This window comes from Argopecten irradians, chromosome 5 (assembly GCF_041381155.1).
Source record: "Argopecten irradians isolate NY chromosome 5, Ai_NY, whole genome shotgun sequence".
Taxonomy (NCBI): domain Eukaryota; kingdom Metazoa; phylum Mollusca; class Bivalvia; order Pectinida; family Pectinidae; genus Argopecten; species Argopecten irradians.
In genome coordinates, this window is record NC_091138.1 from 29,843,043 (window position 1) to 29,860,046 (window position 17,004).

At 35.1% G+C, this 17,004-nt stretch overlaps 2 protein-coding genes across 2 annotated transcripts in view; one reads left to right on the forward strand and one right to left on the reverse strand.

Annotated features, from left to right (window-relative positions):
- Positions 1 to 7,402, forward strand: part of LOC138323482 (annexin A4-like) — a 28,853-nt gene extending 21,451 nt beyond the window's left edge. The window contains exons 11-14 of the mRNA XM_069268128.1: positions 3,546 to 3,735; positions 4,757 to 4,815; positions 5,431 to 5,553; positions 5,894 to 7,402. Of these exons, the coding sequence (XP_069124229.1) occupies positions 3,546 to 3,735; positions 4,757 to 4,815; positions 5,431 to 5,553; positions 5,894 to 5,956 (435 nt within the window). The 3' untranslated portion in view covers positions 5,957 to 7,402. The remainder of the gene's footprint in view (positions 1 to 3,545; positions 3,736 to 4,756; positions 4,816 to 5,430; positions 5,554 to 5,893) is intronic.
- A 522-nt stretch (positions 7,403 to 7,924) lies between these two features.
- On the reverse strand, positions 7,925 to 16,246 carry LOC138324374 (uncharacterized). The gene is made up of 12 exons (XM_069269447.1): positions 16,125 to 16,246; positions 15,578 to 15,777; positions 15,091 to 15,263; positions 13,771 to 13,928; positions 13,256 to 13,398; positions 12,744 to 12,843; positions 12,227 to 12,309; positions 11,549 to 11,704; positions 11,167 to 11,281; positions 9,182 to 9,244; positions 8,497 to 8,658; positions 7,925 to 8,283 (listed from the first exon to the last, which is right to left on the reverse strand). The coding sequence occupies exons 1-12, from the start codon at positions 16,243 to 16,245 to the stop codon at positions 7,925 to 7,927; spliced, it is 1,833 nt and encodes a 610-aa protein (XP_069125548.1). The 5' UTR covers position 16,246.
- Between the last annotated feature and the right edge of the window lie 758 nt (positions 16,247 to 17,004).

Genomic DNA, 17,004 nt, shown 5'->3' on the forward strand with positions numbered 1-17,004 from the left:
ATCATATACCACATCACTGGTTATTCTACCATTTATCACATCTCTGGTTATTTTACCATATCCTATCGCTTATTGTACCATATACCACATCACTGGTTATTCTACCATATACCACATCACTGGTTATTCTACCATTTATCACATCTCTGGTTATTTTACCATATACCACATCGCTGGTTATTTTACCATATACCATATTACTGGTTATTCTACCATATACCATATCTCTGTTTATTGTACCATATACCATATCTCTGGTTATTTTACCATATACCACATCTCTGGTTATTCTACCATTTACCACATCTCTGGTTATTCTACCATATACCACATCTCTGGTTATTCTACCATATACCATATCCCTGGTTATTCTACCATATACCACATCTCTGGTTATTCTACCATATACCATATCTCTGTTTATTGTACCATATACCATATCTCTGTTTATTGTACCATATACCATATCACTGGTTATTCTACCATATACCATATCTCTGGTTATTGTACCATATACCATATCCCTGGTTATTCTACCATATACCATATCACTGGTTATTCTACCATATACCATATCTCTGTTTATTGTACCATATACCATATCCCTGGTTATTCTACCATATACCATATCACTGGTTATTCTGCCATTTACTATATCACTGGTTATTCTACCATATACCATATCACTGGTTATTCTGCCATTTACTATATCACTGGTTATTCTACCATATACCATATCACTGATTATTCAACCATATTGCTGTTTATTGTACCACACCATATCAATGGTTATTCTACCATATACCACATCGCTGGTTATTCTACCATATACCACATCACTGGTTATTTTACCATATACCTATCTATCACTGGTTATTCTACCATATACCATATCACTGGTTATTCTACCATATACCATATCACTGGTTATTCTACCATATACCATATCACTGATTATTCAACCATATTGCTGTTTATTGTACCACACCATATCAATGGTTATTCTACCATATACCACATCGCTGGTTATTGTACCATGTACCACATCTGTGGTTATTTTACCATATACCATATCACTGATTATTCAACCATATACCACATCTCTGGTTATTGTACCATATACCACATCACTGGTTATTCTACCATATACCACATCGCTGGTTATTCTACCATATACCACATCACTGGTTATTCTACCATATACCACATCGCTGGTTATTCTACCATATACCACATCGCTGGTTATTCTACCATATACCACATCACTGGTTATTCTACCATATACCACATCACTGGTTATTCTACCATATACCATATCGCTGGTTATTGTATACCATATACCATATCACTGATTATTCAACCATATACCACATCGCTGGTTATTCTACCATATACCACATCTGTGGTTGTTGTACCATATACCACATCTCTGGTTATTCTACCATATACCACATCGCTGGTTATTGTATCATATACCACATCGCTGGTTATTCTACCATATACCACATCTCTGGTTTGTTGCACCATTTACCATATCGCTGGTTATTCTACCATATACCACATCGCTGGTTATTGTATCATATACCACATCTCTGGTTGTTGTACCCATATACCACATCTCTGGTTATTCTACCATATACCACATCTCTGGTTATTCTACCATATACCACATCACTGGTTATTCTACCATATACCACATCGCTGGTTATTGTACCATATACCACATCTCTGGTTATTGTACCATATACCACATCTCTGGTTATTCTACCATATACCACATCTCTGGTTATTCTACCATATACCACATCACTGGTTATTCTACCATATACTATATCGTTGGTTATTGTACTATATACCACATCTCTGGTTGTTGTACCATATACCACATCTCTGGTTGTTGTACCATATACCACATCTCTGGTTATTCTACCATATACCACATCGCTGGTTATTTTACCATATACCATATCACTGATTATTCAACCATATACCACATCGCTGGTTATTCTACCATATACCACATCTCTGGTTGTTGTACCATATACCACATCTCTGGTTATTCTACCATATACCACATCGCTGGTTATTCTACCATATACCACATCGCTGGTTATTGTATCATATACCACATCTCTGGTTGTTGTACCATATACCACATCTCTGGTTATTCTACCATATACCACATCTCTGGTTATTCTACCATATACCACATCGCTGGTTATTCTACCATATACCACATCGCTGGTTATTCTACCATTTAACATATCGCTGGTTATTCTACAATATACCATATCTCTGTTTATTGTACCATATACCATATCACTGGTTATTTTACCATATACCATATCGTTGGTTATTCTACCATATACCACATCTCTGGTTGTTGTACCATATACCACATCACTGGTTATTCTACCATATACCACATCTCTGGTTATTGTACCATATACCATATCGCTGGTTATTGTACCATATACCATATCGCTGGTTATTGTACCATATACCATATCTCTGGTTATTGTACCATATACCATATCGCTGGTTATTGTACCATATACCACATCTCTGGTTGCTGTACCATATACCACATCTCTGGTTATTTTACCATATACCACATCTCTGGTTATTCTACCATTTACCACATCACTGGTTATTCTACCATATACCATATTACTGGTTATTCTACCATATACCATATTGCTGGTTATTGTACCATTTACCATATCAATGGTTATTCTACCATATACTACATCACTGGTTATTCTACTATATACCACATCGCTGGTTATTCTACCATATATCACATCGCTGGTTATTCTACCATTTAACATATCGCTGGTTATTCTACAATATACCATATCTCTGTTTATTGTACCATATACCATATCCCTGGTTATTGTACCATATACCACATCACTGGTTATTCTACCATATACCATATCACTGGTTTTTTTTTGTGGGTCAAATTTTTTTGTGTCAAAATTTTTCGCAATTTTTCTTTTAGAATTTATTTTCCTAAGTGAATCATACTTTATGTTACTAGTCTATATTATTTATCAGAACAGTTATAAATATATAAAGAGATATAAAAGAATAACAGAATATTACATGGGTCTATCAAGTTGACAAGGATATCTCAATCCAGTTGTAATATTTTGGTTAACCAAAACAAGGTTTGACCAATGCACGATACCCTAAGCCTGCAAAATCTTACATGAGGGTTGAGATATCCCTGTCCATTTTTTACTGAACCATGTTTGATAATATTTTCCCATACATAAGAAAAGAGAAGGATACCAAAATTTCAGTTGCTTTTCAGCATTTTCATCGTATCATTACCACAGAAGCATCTCACATCTCCTTGACATGTATAAGTAAAGGTAAAGTTGTCCTTCCTTAGCAACCATAGGATCTCCCTGTGATGTATAGGGAGAAAATTGGCATGTGGGTTGGAATTAAAAGACTGGCTCAAACAACGTTTTGGTTGTACACCACATGATTTGAATTATTATATTTCATCATTCTTTTGTTTGTTTGTTTTTCAGAGACTGCATCAAGCGGGAGAGAAAAGATGGGGTACAGATGAATCGACATTCAATATGATCATGGCCTCACAGAGCTACGACCAGTTGAAGGCGGTATTTGATGCTTACCAGAGGCTGAGTGGAAAGGACATAGAAAAGTCAGTCAAGGGTGAAATGTCTGGTAACCTGGAACTGGGCATGTTAGCTATAAGTGAGTGTTGTTTAACATACACTGTTGTAAATTGGGATTAAGAAAAATTTGGCGGTTTTTTTGTGTCAAAAAAAGGTGGTTAAATTTTGGTGCGTTTAAATGTAGCATTCCTTATCCTGGGTAAATGTTTGGCGCATAACTTGATATTATCAAAAGATAAACAATCTGAAGATTTACTTTATCTATACACCTAGATTCCACAACAGTGAAAAACTGGGGTGATTAGTTTTGAAGTCTTAGTGATATAAATACAACCCTCTGAAATATTGGTCTTCAAAAAAAGTGATTGATAGACACAAATCTAATTGTATACATGAAAGAAAGACTAGCACAGTTAACGTTTTTTCCTGTTGACAGCACATACCTGAAATGTATATTTACGTGATCGAGTACAGTAATTTACCTGAGAGTATGTGTTCAAATATCTAATAAATGGCATGTAAATGTATCGATATTTGAAAAAAATATATTGCCAAATTTTGATGTGTTAAATTTTGACACTTTCATGCCAAATAAGCCAAAAGATATCCTCATCCAAAATATCCCAATTTACAGTAATACCTTTCAGAGATATAACAGTGTATATTAGAACAGTTATATCAAACCTCTTTGGACAAACAAAAACCATTTGTTATTAACATAGATCTCAATACACATATTACAGACATAGAAATGTTGACGGGGAATGAGATTTATTTTGTTATAACCACAAATTCATTGTTATCATGCTCGTTATAAATGTGTTTTACTGTATATTAAAATAGAAAACCATCCAATAACTGTCTGTGGTAAACCAAATCAACAGAAGTTAACGCTTGTTAAAATAACATGACCTGGTCTATTAGAGTGACAGAGGATGTTACAATGGTGACAAACTGTCTAAACAAATGATAGCAATGACATACCTTAGCCATTCATTACCACAAAGATCATCTTATAGCATTAATTATTTTTGATTTTATATGCTTTTATTATGACTACCTATGACACTGTTGTGTGACTCCAATGTTTTTCATTACAGTCAAGTGTGTCAAGAACCGATCTGCTTATTTTGCCGAGAAGTTATACAAGTCTATGAAGGTATGTAGTTTTAAATTACACAAACTCATGTAAGACTGTATAAAGTACACAAAACATATTTTATTTAACATTAAAAAAATATTAGGGTTAATAGATTACAGCTAAGGTGGCTGACTCTCCCAAGTAGAAGACCTGGCCCACCGAATCTGTATTAATCAGAACATAACTAACTGTTAAAATATTCTGTATATCTAAGATAATTATTGTCATATTGGAGCTACATGGTAGTAAAAAGAGCTGATAGCCAAACTAAAAGCATATAGGGCTTCCTTCGTCACATCACATATTTGTTTAAAATGTATTAATTTGATAAAACTGATATCAATTTCAGTTAAAGGTGAATCATAAATATAAACATAACCTTTCTGTGAAATATTTTACTGTCATTTAAGTGGATGAAAAATATCCGTAATTATAAATACGATATTTAACTCTGGACATGAGGACTGATGACCGTGGTCCGGACATGAGGACTGATGACCGTGGTCCGGACATGAGGACTGATGACCGTGGTCCGGACATGAGGACTGATGACCGTGGTCCGAGTCGTTTACTTAACTGTCATTTAAAGTAGTATAGAACTGTCAGTAATTACAATTACGATTTTTAACTCAGGGTATGGGGACTGATGACCGTGGTCTGATTCGTGTCGTTGTAACAAGATGTGAGGTGGATATGGTACAGATCAAACAACAGTTCCAGGCCATGTATGGACAGTCATTGTCTGCATTCATCAAGGTAAGTTTTAACTCAAGATGTGGAAAGTTTTGCTGTTAAGTTGATCATTCCCTTCTATGAGAATGGGGCATAGTGTTACACATGTCTGCCCAGCTCCACCTTTTCCTATCACATCTTGACCTGTTCTGCCGCGACATGTTGGAAGCAGGGACATTCTGGTTCTTTGTTTACGTGTGCATACAGCCTAAAAGCTACAAGATGAGATGATTTCAACATAAGTGAAGTTGACAATATAATTATAAACAGGCACAAAATTTGGTAAAAGGTCTCACAGAATCTGTATTAATCAGAACACATAACAAGACAACTATTAAATAATGATGGTAACTTTTGTTTTCAGGGAGATACCTCTGGAGATTACAAGAAAGTCCTGCTGGCACTGGTAGATGGGGGAGGTTACTAAACTAGTGGAGACATACTGACAAGCAAATCAGTTGTATAAAATGTACCACACAAATGAACTTTATGAGGTTGGGAACAAAACCTAAACCTCCAGTCCACAATATATAAAGTGATTTCTATAAATGTACGATATTGTTACCAGAGATATGTGTATAATACTAGCACAGAAGCAAACCCTGTTTCATGAACAATACATACCAATAGGATGTATGGTAGTCTTGGTAGCCAAGACCTTTAAACAAAATTTACATCCAAGGTCATCATCCGTTATATTCCTTTGCTAGTTATTAAATATATACCTTTATTATTTGTACTAGATTGGGCTACCACCACAACAATGTATCATTCTTATCCCAAAAAGTTTAGCCAATATTGAAGAAGATTAATGATTTGTCTGCAGTATCGTTCTTACATAATTCTCATTTTAATTTTGACATTGATAGAAGTCTTTTCAAGGGGTATTAATTTTTTTAGCTCTTTTCAAAGTGCAATGGAAAGATTTATGAATATTACTGAAAACAGTATACGATGTATGGATAACTTAGTACAACTTCCGAACAAACTTCTCATTCCTTAAGTGCTTTTTTGTCACTGTTAAGGTGTCAGATCGTCCTTTATTTAAGATTAGTGTCATTCTGATCTATCAGTTACCTTCATTCCACTCAGTTACCAACGACAGAGTGAAACAAAGGGAAGTAATTCTGATAGATGAAAATTTGTCATTAAGGTTTGATGTGTTACTTGTTTCTAAAAGAAATCTTTATCCATGTTGTATGATATACTGTTGAATTCTAAATTGTTTGTTGTGTATACATCTACATTAAATCCACTGTAAATTTTTATATTTCTACAAGCTGGTGCCATTGTAGTCTGCTGTACAAGTGCTATGTAAAGACATTTGTTTGTTATTTCAATGATACCAAACTATATTAGATTATATGCAACTGTTAGAGATATTTGTTGACAAAGAAATAATTTATATTGTGCGAGTTAGCTGGCATGTCAAGCTTCTGCCTCATTATACCAGTCATTAGATACTAGCTATATGTAATCTGCTATTTTTGAAACAGATTTATAGAAATCACAGATAAATCTTTACAATTATTAAAGTCTGTAGCATAATTTAGTGTCTGTTGAGAAAGTAAAAAAGATGTTGCTTGAGATTTGTTGAAAGTACTTAACATTTATGTTGTTAGATATATACCTAATATATAATATATACGCCGTTTATGTGGTGATAGTTACATATTTAGTCAGTTCCTTATGTATTGTGTAGCTTTTTTTCCTGCCAGTGGTGTAATCTCTCTTCATTTGACATTATTTGTAACTGTTACGCGTTTGTTGTCACCAATTTAACCGAAAATTGTGTCAAATTATCTTCTCCTTTGTTGATTTATGCCTCAGGGAGAAAAATGCAAATTTAGGCCAATAAACTCGTTTCTGTCTTTATGATGTGATATTGATTTGTTCAAATATTGAAATATGTATCTCATGGTTAAATGTTAATCAGTAACACAGAGAACAGCTGATATTTAAACATCAATAATGTTCATGTCTTTAACATCTTTGGGTAACGATAAAGCCTATGCTACAATATGCATGTGTATTAAGTATAAAAGTCGTAAGAGGAGCGGGAATAAACACAACCAAAGCGGGATTCTAACCTGGGTCCTCCGAACATTTGTTGGATTGTCTACAAATTGATCTTGTCGCATGCGATTGACCTGATCAAGAACCACTACACTCTGCCTTTCCGAGAAAGTCTAGTCCCGAAGACTCAACTCACAAAACCCAGTTTATGATAAGCTCTTGGTAGATCTTAACTTCGCTGGAATACGATTTGGTCAAGGTGCAATTTAGGAGTAAGAAAAATGTACTGCCTAACCGAGGCTTAGACATGGCACCTTCTAGCGCTAGCTGGCCGGATTCATCGAGCTACCAGACTCGGTCCAGAATCACGACAAAAATACTAGTTTGTGCACGTGTAACATCTGTTATTATGAATACCCTGACGTATTGTTCTTATGTGCGTTCTAAAGGAGGATATATCGGCCAGGATGACACAGCTAAGAACTAGGACCAACAGAAGAAGGCCAAAGGAGCCCATGTAGCGGACCACTGGTCGTGGATCGGGAGCACACGTCTTAGCTCTAATGTACGATGACAGAGATGTCGTATTGACAGTCAAGTTGGCCTTCAGTTGGTTGGTTACAGAAGCTATAGAAGTGTTGTCTATTTTGACAATTGTACTGTTCATGTGCCACTTCTGGAAGGCTGTGTACATCGAACAATCACAGAAGCAACACGCCTTTGACTTGTCATCCGAACCTACAGAAGAAACAAACGGAAAAATACACGAATTTGTATTCTACATGATGAACATCCATCTAAGACAATATACTGATATTGGTATCGTTCATTTTGCGCCAATAGTTCTCTTCAATTATTATTTATTGTGCATATATATCAATGCGTTTGATGAAAACTTTACCTTGTACAGAGTACTTTTGAATTATTTAAATACACTGTAACAGAGCTTACCCGGAGTTGTTGAGTAGGACGGAAGTAAAGCTGAAATTGTTGTTGTGGATGATACGGTCTCAGTTTTCAAAATGGTCAGAGTTGTTGAAATGGTCTTTGTTGCTATTGAAGGTGTTGGTTTTACCGAAACCTCGGATTTATTTCTACTAGCAGTTTCGTTATCTGTAAAGATTTTAGAGAGTAACCGTTAAGTGAGTACAGACGTGCCACAATATAGCTGTTTAACTTTTCTAAATCGCTTCAATGGTATTAGGATTCATCATTTTACAGGAGGTGATGGAAGTTAACAGAACAATCACATTAATAGGTGAAATTAGAAAACCTCACCTATGTGATATATTGAACAACCAAATGGAATTAGTTAAGTGTTTGTAAGGTTAGATCTAACGAATCATTCTGAAATGCCACATTTCTATGATGCAAGGGATTGTTCGAACGAGTGAAAGGGGTTGTATTTGTGGAAAACAAATATTTGTATTAAACTGTTGTCTGTGATAACTGTATATATTGATGCAGGGCCATATTGTAAATTAGACTTGTCTAAATATGTAACCCTGGTTAAATAAAAGATTTTATTTTATTATTATAACATCGACAACACGCTTGGATCTAATGACATCTGATTTTGAAAAGAAACGGGTTTGTCTTGTAAAACTAGATCAAGAAACTTTTAATACTTAGTTACCTGACAATGGGTTGTAATCGTAGTGTCCTAATATCATCAGAACGGGGGCAGCTATATAGGGTTCTGAAAGGGAGACAAGACATAAGCAATACAACTGTTATCATATTGGGTATACAGTTGATATGAAGCCAATCCGGTTGGAAACTTAACAATTCAGAACGGGGCAGCTATATAGGGCTCTGAAAGGAAGACAATACATAAGCAATACAACTGTTATCAGATGTGGTATACAGTTGACATGAAGTCAATCCGGTTGGAAACTTAACAATTCAGAACGGAGGCAGCTATATAGGGCTCTGAAAGGGAGACAATACATAAGCAATACAACTGTTATCAGATGTGGTATACAGTTGACATGAAGTCAATCCGGTTGGAAACTTAACAATTCAGAACGGGCAGCTATATAGGGCTCTGAAAGGAAGACAATACATAAGCAATACAACTGTTATCAGATGTGGTATACAGTTGACATGAAGTCAATCCGATTGGAAACTTAACAATTCAGAACGGGCAGCTATATAGGGTTCTGAAAGGAAGACAATACACAACTTATCAGATGGGGTATACAGTTTATATGAAGCCTATCCGGTTGGAGGCTAAACAATCAGAACGGAGCAGCTATATAGGGTTCTGGAAAGACAATACATAAGCAATACAACTGTTATCAGATTGGGTATACAGTTGAAATGAAGTCAATCCGGTTGGAAACTTAACAATTCAGAACGGGCAGCTGTATAGGGTTCTGAAAGGAAGACAATACATAAGCAATACAACTGTTATCAGATTGGGTATACAGTTGATATGAAGCCAATCCGGTTGGAAGCTAGACAATCAGAACGGAGCAGCTATATAGGGTTCTGGAAGACAATACATAAGCAATACAACTGTTTCAGATTGGGTATACAGTTGACATGAAGCAATCGGTTGGAAACTTAACAATTCAGAACGGGGCAGCTATATAGGGTTCTGAAAGGAAGACAATACATAAGCAATAAAATGTTACAGATGTGGTAATGTGATATTCAATCAGATATTCAAACGGGGGCTATGGTATACAGTTGATATGAAGCCAATCCGGTTGGAAGCTAGACAATTCAGAACGGAGCAGACTATATAGGGCTCTGAAAGGGAGACAATACATAAGCAATACAACTGTTATCAGATTGGGTATACAGTTGATATGAAGTCAATCCGGTTGGAAACTTAACAATTCAGAACGGGGCAGCTATATAGGGCTCTGAAAGGAAGACAATACATAAGCAATACAACTGTTATCAGATGGGTATATACAGTTGATATGAAGTCAATCCGGTTGGAAGCTAGACAATTCAGAACGGGGCAGCTATATAGGGCTCTGAAAGGAAGACAATACATAAGCAATACAAGTTATAAGATGGGGTATACACTTGATATGAAGCCAATCCGGTTGGAAGCTAGACAATTCAGAACGGGGGCAGCTATATAGGGCTCTGAAAGGAAGACAATACATAAGCAATACAACTGTTATCAGATTGGGTATACAGTTGATATGAAGCCAATCCGGTTGGAAGCTAGACAATTCAAAACGGGGGCAGCTATATAGGGATCTGAAAGGAAGATAGTGACATCTTTGTTATCTATAATATGTTATTAGTATATAACCAAGGGATGCATTTTATTTCACTTTACCTCCAATAATAAATTGAGACAATTCAATAACTGATTGCATGCTTTGAGTGTTTAAAGTGTTTCTGAGTAGTATATACTGGAAACTAACTTATTTCTACGTGCGATTAAATTTCGAGGGCAAGGAGAAATCGCGAAACAAAGTGTCATGCATCTGTACTTGTACAGTAAAGAAGAACTTTTTGACTCTAAATCGCGTAATTAAATCGGCGCTAAAACGTATTTTGTCCTGGAAACGGAAATCAAGTTGGCGCGAAAATAAGGTTGTTAAAAGTATATACATTTAAAGATAACAACATCACTGGCTGTAGATGGTTTACCTTCTATTCCGTAAACATCAATATCCGCTGAGACGATGTCGGGTAAAATGATCACCAAACATTTCATTCTTAGAACTCCTTTTCGTAAAGGTTCTTTCACGTCACAGTTGTACACCTGAAGATTTATCAGATACTTAGTGTGTAAGCTAATTCAGCAAAAATTGACCAGAAAGAACAAACGTTTGTAAAGATTTATAGGTGGGATAAAAGTTAGGAGTGATGGTAAAAAAGCAATAAAAACCATAGTGGGAGATATGTCAAGTAAAATGAAAAAAAAATGTATCCTTTAACGATGGAAGAGACAAAAATAATCGAATGGGAAAATTGCTCATACAGAATTCCAACATGGAGTGGCGAGTATAATGGTATTTGTGTGTATTACCCTATGTACTCCGATGTTTAGATACTTGTCGCCATCACAGTCGACCCTGGAGTACTGAAGGCGGTATTGACACGGTTTTGATGACCCAGTTTCTCTTTTGTAATTGTACACATGGACAGATGTCACAAAGCCAGTGGTAGTATTCCCGAAGTATATCTGGAGCAAAACAGATGGTCAGATTAGCGTTCAGTGGTTTTAACTGGGCATTCGATTTGATTTAGATTGCAAAGACCTGTGTTATATTAGCATACTGCAATACCTTATTAATCAGAATGCACGAATTAAATATTTGTTAATAAACTTTGATTTAAAACAATTTCCCAAGTCTTATTTTAGGCAAGACATGTCTTCAAAACTATTGTATGGTACAAATGCATTATTTGAGTACTTCTCTCACGAAGCCCGTTTATATACTTATACATCACATAACATCCTAGGGTATTTAAAAACGACAAAAGGACTACTTAAACTTCCAAACAGGTAGAGTGATTACATGGTATAAAATGTTTACGTTGATATACCTAAAAGTTAACTTTGTGTTCAAAACTCTATCTGATGTTTCTGACTTGTGCATAGTTTCGTATTCATGTCAGAATGTTCAGTTTGTTATATTAGAATCATAAAATTGAATGTAGAATGGTTATTGAGTATTATTATTTTGATGATATATTGTCTTACCCTGGTCTCGTTTCCACCTATCATGCTCGCCCTTTTAATGATTACCTCTGTTTGAGTTAACGGCACATTCGCAGTTCGGAAATCTAAATGATAATACACTGATTACTTTATTAAGCTGTGACAGTGACCTCATTAGAAAAGGCAGAGTAACTCAAGATAAATATCTCTACAATCTGAGTGCACGAATTAAATATTTATTCATTTAAGTTTGATTTAAAACTATTTCCCAAGTCCAATTTTCGGCAAGACATATCTACAAAACTATTGTTGTATGGTGCAAAACATTTTTTACTATCGTCATACAATATAACTTGTCAAAACAGTTTCTTGTATAATCCGGATACCTGTGCATTCCGGCGTAACTGTATTTCATTCTTCTTAATTTTAAGTTTATGTAATAAAAAAAAACCCAAGCTATACTGCCAATTATTGTGTTCCTGGTGATATCTGATTTAGACTAGTTACCCTATAATTATTTGACGAAGTTATTTCACAGAGAAACCAAAATATAACTTACCTGACATTTCATATCCGGCTATTCCATCACAGTTTTCTTCTTTTGCTCCAGAGGATACAAGCCATGTTGACTTACCTATGCAGTGACATCTCCCATTGGTCTGATAAATTACATAGATACAATTTCAGTCCTAGTACTGAAGAAACAGAATTTTTACAAAGTGATTTATATAGCTGAGTGATGTTTCTGAGTTTGAAAAGGCAAACTCTTTTACTTACAATACAATGCAAAGTGGAAATACAATACTATTCCTGTGAGAGAAATGTCCGATATGGACGTAATATCCATTATGGGTATAATATCCGTAATAGTCGACAAATACCTTTGGTTCCCACTTAATTTAGGGCGAAATAGCAAGATCCATTAATTTTAAAACAGAAAATGGTACAACTCCTATTAAATGTTCTACATATACACATTTTTGTCTCAATTCCTTGTAAACGTTCTTGTGATTTAGCAATGTAATTAAATGCTTGTAAACAGAGTAGGTATTAAGTAACATCAGTGCATACCTTAAAGAAACCGAAAGTTCTGTATCCCCGACTGGCACACAGCTGGTGACACTGGGTCACATTAGGTAAGTCAGGATAATCATCGCTGCCGTATACAGATAAAAGGTTATAACAGCCGATATATTCAAAGTGTGTGCTTTCTCCTGTAAAGTAGAATATAACCAACGTACAATTTAAAAACAAAATATTAAAGATAATGGTAGATTTAGTTGATATACAATCTGGGAAAAGTAATGGAAAAAAAACACCTTTTCATTTCAAATCAAAGTGAAGGTGATAAAAAAAACTTAAATTCAAAGAGAATCAATAAATTTTAAAGGAACATTTATAAAACGGTACAAAAGTACTTGGTATTCATTTTCATGTGACGCTACGATCCGATCAGATATACACTTTGTTGAATACTTTAAGATTTTAAGCGTTCTGTAACGGTACATTGTGAATAAGAGATAATGACCGATATAAATTTTAAAGGAACTATAATTTATGTTAAATAACCTTGATACACCCCTCACCGTTTCTTATTTTAAACGGCTCCATGGTCGAATTCGAAAAATAGAAGAACGATGGAATCTTTGAGCAGCTTGTGACATTGTCAGCTTGTTGTATGATGCCTACGTGAGCCGTGATATTGGTGGAGGTTTGTTGAAGTAAGGCCAGGAAACCGGGGGTTCTACAACAGGACGGTTATCTGTATTATTAGAAATGGCTTATTGTCAGGCAACGGGCGATTACACAGCATTGATTAAACGGGAGCTACAGAACTCACTGGGAATGCTCAAACGGGTGTCGATTTCATGAGCAATGAGACCCGTAGAAAACATTTGGAGTGACCACAAGTTTCATTTATGAACAACAAAGAAACCTTAAACACGTATATTTTTAACCAAACAATTTGGGAGACCAAAAGTTTAGTTTTGTTTATCTATGTGTAGCTTCCCATTGATTTAAATTTAATCTCGCAACAGTTTTGATAAAAACAAACATGTGTTAATTAGACTTGTTGATGGTAGAATTAGTTAGTTAGGTCCTTCTAGTGGAGGAAATGCGAGTGAATCAAAGAAAATCAAAACAGGCTAACCTATACTGTATACCAACTTTCTTTCGTGGCTACTTCAATTTCGCGATTTCCATTTCAAAATAAGTTCGCGAAGATTAACATTCGCATATTCAAAAATTGACTGGAAATTCCAGTATCCATATCCAGTATTAATGATGTTGATGTTAATTCGCGGTGAATTACCACGACCAAAATATCACGTGACTATCTAGACGGACATAAACAATTTGCAATTTCATAAATAACCTGGTAATATAGGTAACCTGGTTATGTTGGTAATGTAGCCGGTTGTTTAGTTCATTTTGAACACGTCCTATTTTGGTATTGTTTTACAAGGCCTTTTGCAGATTAAAAAAATACACAGTACATTGGATTGGAACTACACAACCCAGGAGGAAGGTAGATATTGTTATTTCACTTTTTGTTTTCACCAACTAAATTGGTATTACCAAGTAATTTGGTTCCTTGGTTTTCTCCTGATACACGTATTCACTATAGATACTTGGTAAAGTCCCCCTATGTCACATACCACATTAAAAACTATATTTATTCTATTTATTGTTATTGACATCTTGATATCAACACGTTAGATTTACTATATAAACGCGTAATGTCATTGGTGGAAGTAGATTAAAGCTCCATCACCATGACGCTTTATCTCAACAAAACGTATTTAGATTATATTTGTTTCATTTATTTACCTTTATTGCGCTTATAAATATAGCACATTCAAATTGTATAATTTCACTATTTTGTGTTTTTATTACAATCTTACCCAAACCTGGTGGTAAGTGTACTCGGTGATTCTAGGAACTGGGTATAGTCTGGCAGTCGGACGATGTTCTCGGTCCGGAACCATGTCTCGAGTCGTGACGTATTCCTGTCCGTAACCTGAAATGTGCTGCTCCACAGAGTTGTACCTTGGTAGTTGGTGAGCTTGAGGGTGACCTGTGAATCATAATTATTGGATATTCAATGGAAATGTATCATAGACACACATTGGGCGCTTTTAACTAGCCTTAAGGTAAGCAAAAACAATTTAACTCGGAGTAAAATTTATTAACGCATTTTTAAATGAGCACAAACTGAAAACCAGACAAATTTGAAATAGGATTTGATCTGCATTTGTGAAACTGATATGATGGTGAACTTAAAAAAAAAATAACCATAAAAATATTTCATCTCGTATTATTGTTTCTCATTGAACATGTTTTAATTTAGTTTTGTGACTAGAAACAGGATTAGTCTGAACAGCCACTCACGTTGACTGGGGTGTGTTCCCGCCACTGGTCCAGTAATCCGCTCCCGTAATAATCAGACTCAATACCTTGACGAACCAGGCTGGTGTTGGACCGAAACATGTCTGGACATGGTGGGATATCTAACAGTACATCGTCCAGTCGGTACGTGGACTCCGCTCTCAACATCAAAAGGATATGTGTCATGGAATCTCCTTTTATAACTGATAGGAAAACATTTACGACAATATTGCTTTTTTTTTCGTCGAGTGTAATTCTTCAAATAATATTGAGAAACGTTTTCTTGAAATGCAGTGACAATCTGTTGTTGTGTTTATGTGTTTTAGACTTTTGGCTTTCACCTAGAATGTCAATGTTTTCACTCTCCATCTACCAATGTACTGCAACATTCAGTGATCAAGTGACAGCGAACTCTTTATACTAAAAAGTAACATCGAATATTAGTCTATCGTGTTTTCTTCAAATTGCAACTGCTAATATGAAATAAGCATAAACAAACATGGACATTCGTCTTAATCGTATTCATTAAAGAAAATAAACCAAATCTTACCTCTTTTAAATGCATTATCTTTGGGTAGACAATTAGTCTGGTAAGCAAACATCAGCACCATTAACGGCAATATAAAGATGATAAATCTCCATTTTGTTCCATTGTCTAGTACCGTCGCCATGGTTATTTACAGGTGTAACATCGTATACCCTAGTTGATGGCTGGTGTTATACTACTTATGAGGTCAGTATCAGGGAGGTTACGGACTGCCGGGGGCCTTATAGATAGATTCACATATATCAGTACTACATAAATAATTAATAGATATATAATGGGTTAGTATACTACGTTACAAATGTGTATCAAACAGGATGCTATTTCAATATTCAACAAGTAATGATTCGCACTAATGTCCATACTTGGCGATAAAAAATTTCAACGTTGTTATCAATCAAATAAATTGGGAATTCGTTGCTTTTAATCGTCAAGCACCAAAAATGCAACTTTAAAGGAAAATCATTGATTCATAAATCATCGTTGACAAATAATTCTGTGCATTCCGAGTTGTGTAATTAGAATTTCAAAGAACCATACTTACATTATTTGTCACCGAGGATTTATGAATCAATGATTTTTCTATAAAGTTCTGTTTCGTTTTTGGTGATTGATGATTAAAAGCAACTGAATAGATTCGCACTTAACTTGATTGGTAAAAAACACTGAAATTTTTATCGCCAAGTGCGGACATTAATTCGTATCATTACATGTTGAAATTGAAGCAGCATCCTATTAGATATTATGAATTGAAACGCAAACATTGAATGAGTCAAGTGCTCTTTATGTTGAAGTTGGCATGGTGATGATCAGAATTTGGATCTTCCTTATGTTCAGTTGATTTATTCACTTCAAATAAACTAAAATTTTCAATTTTTTGGTTTCA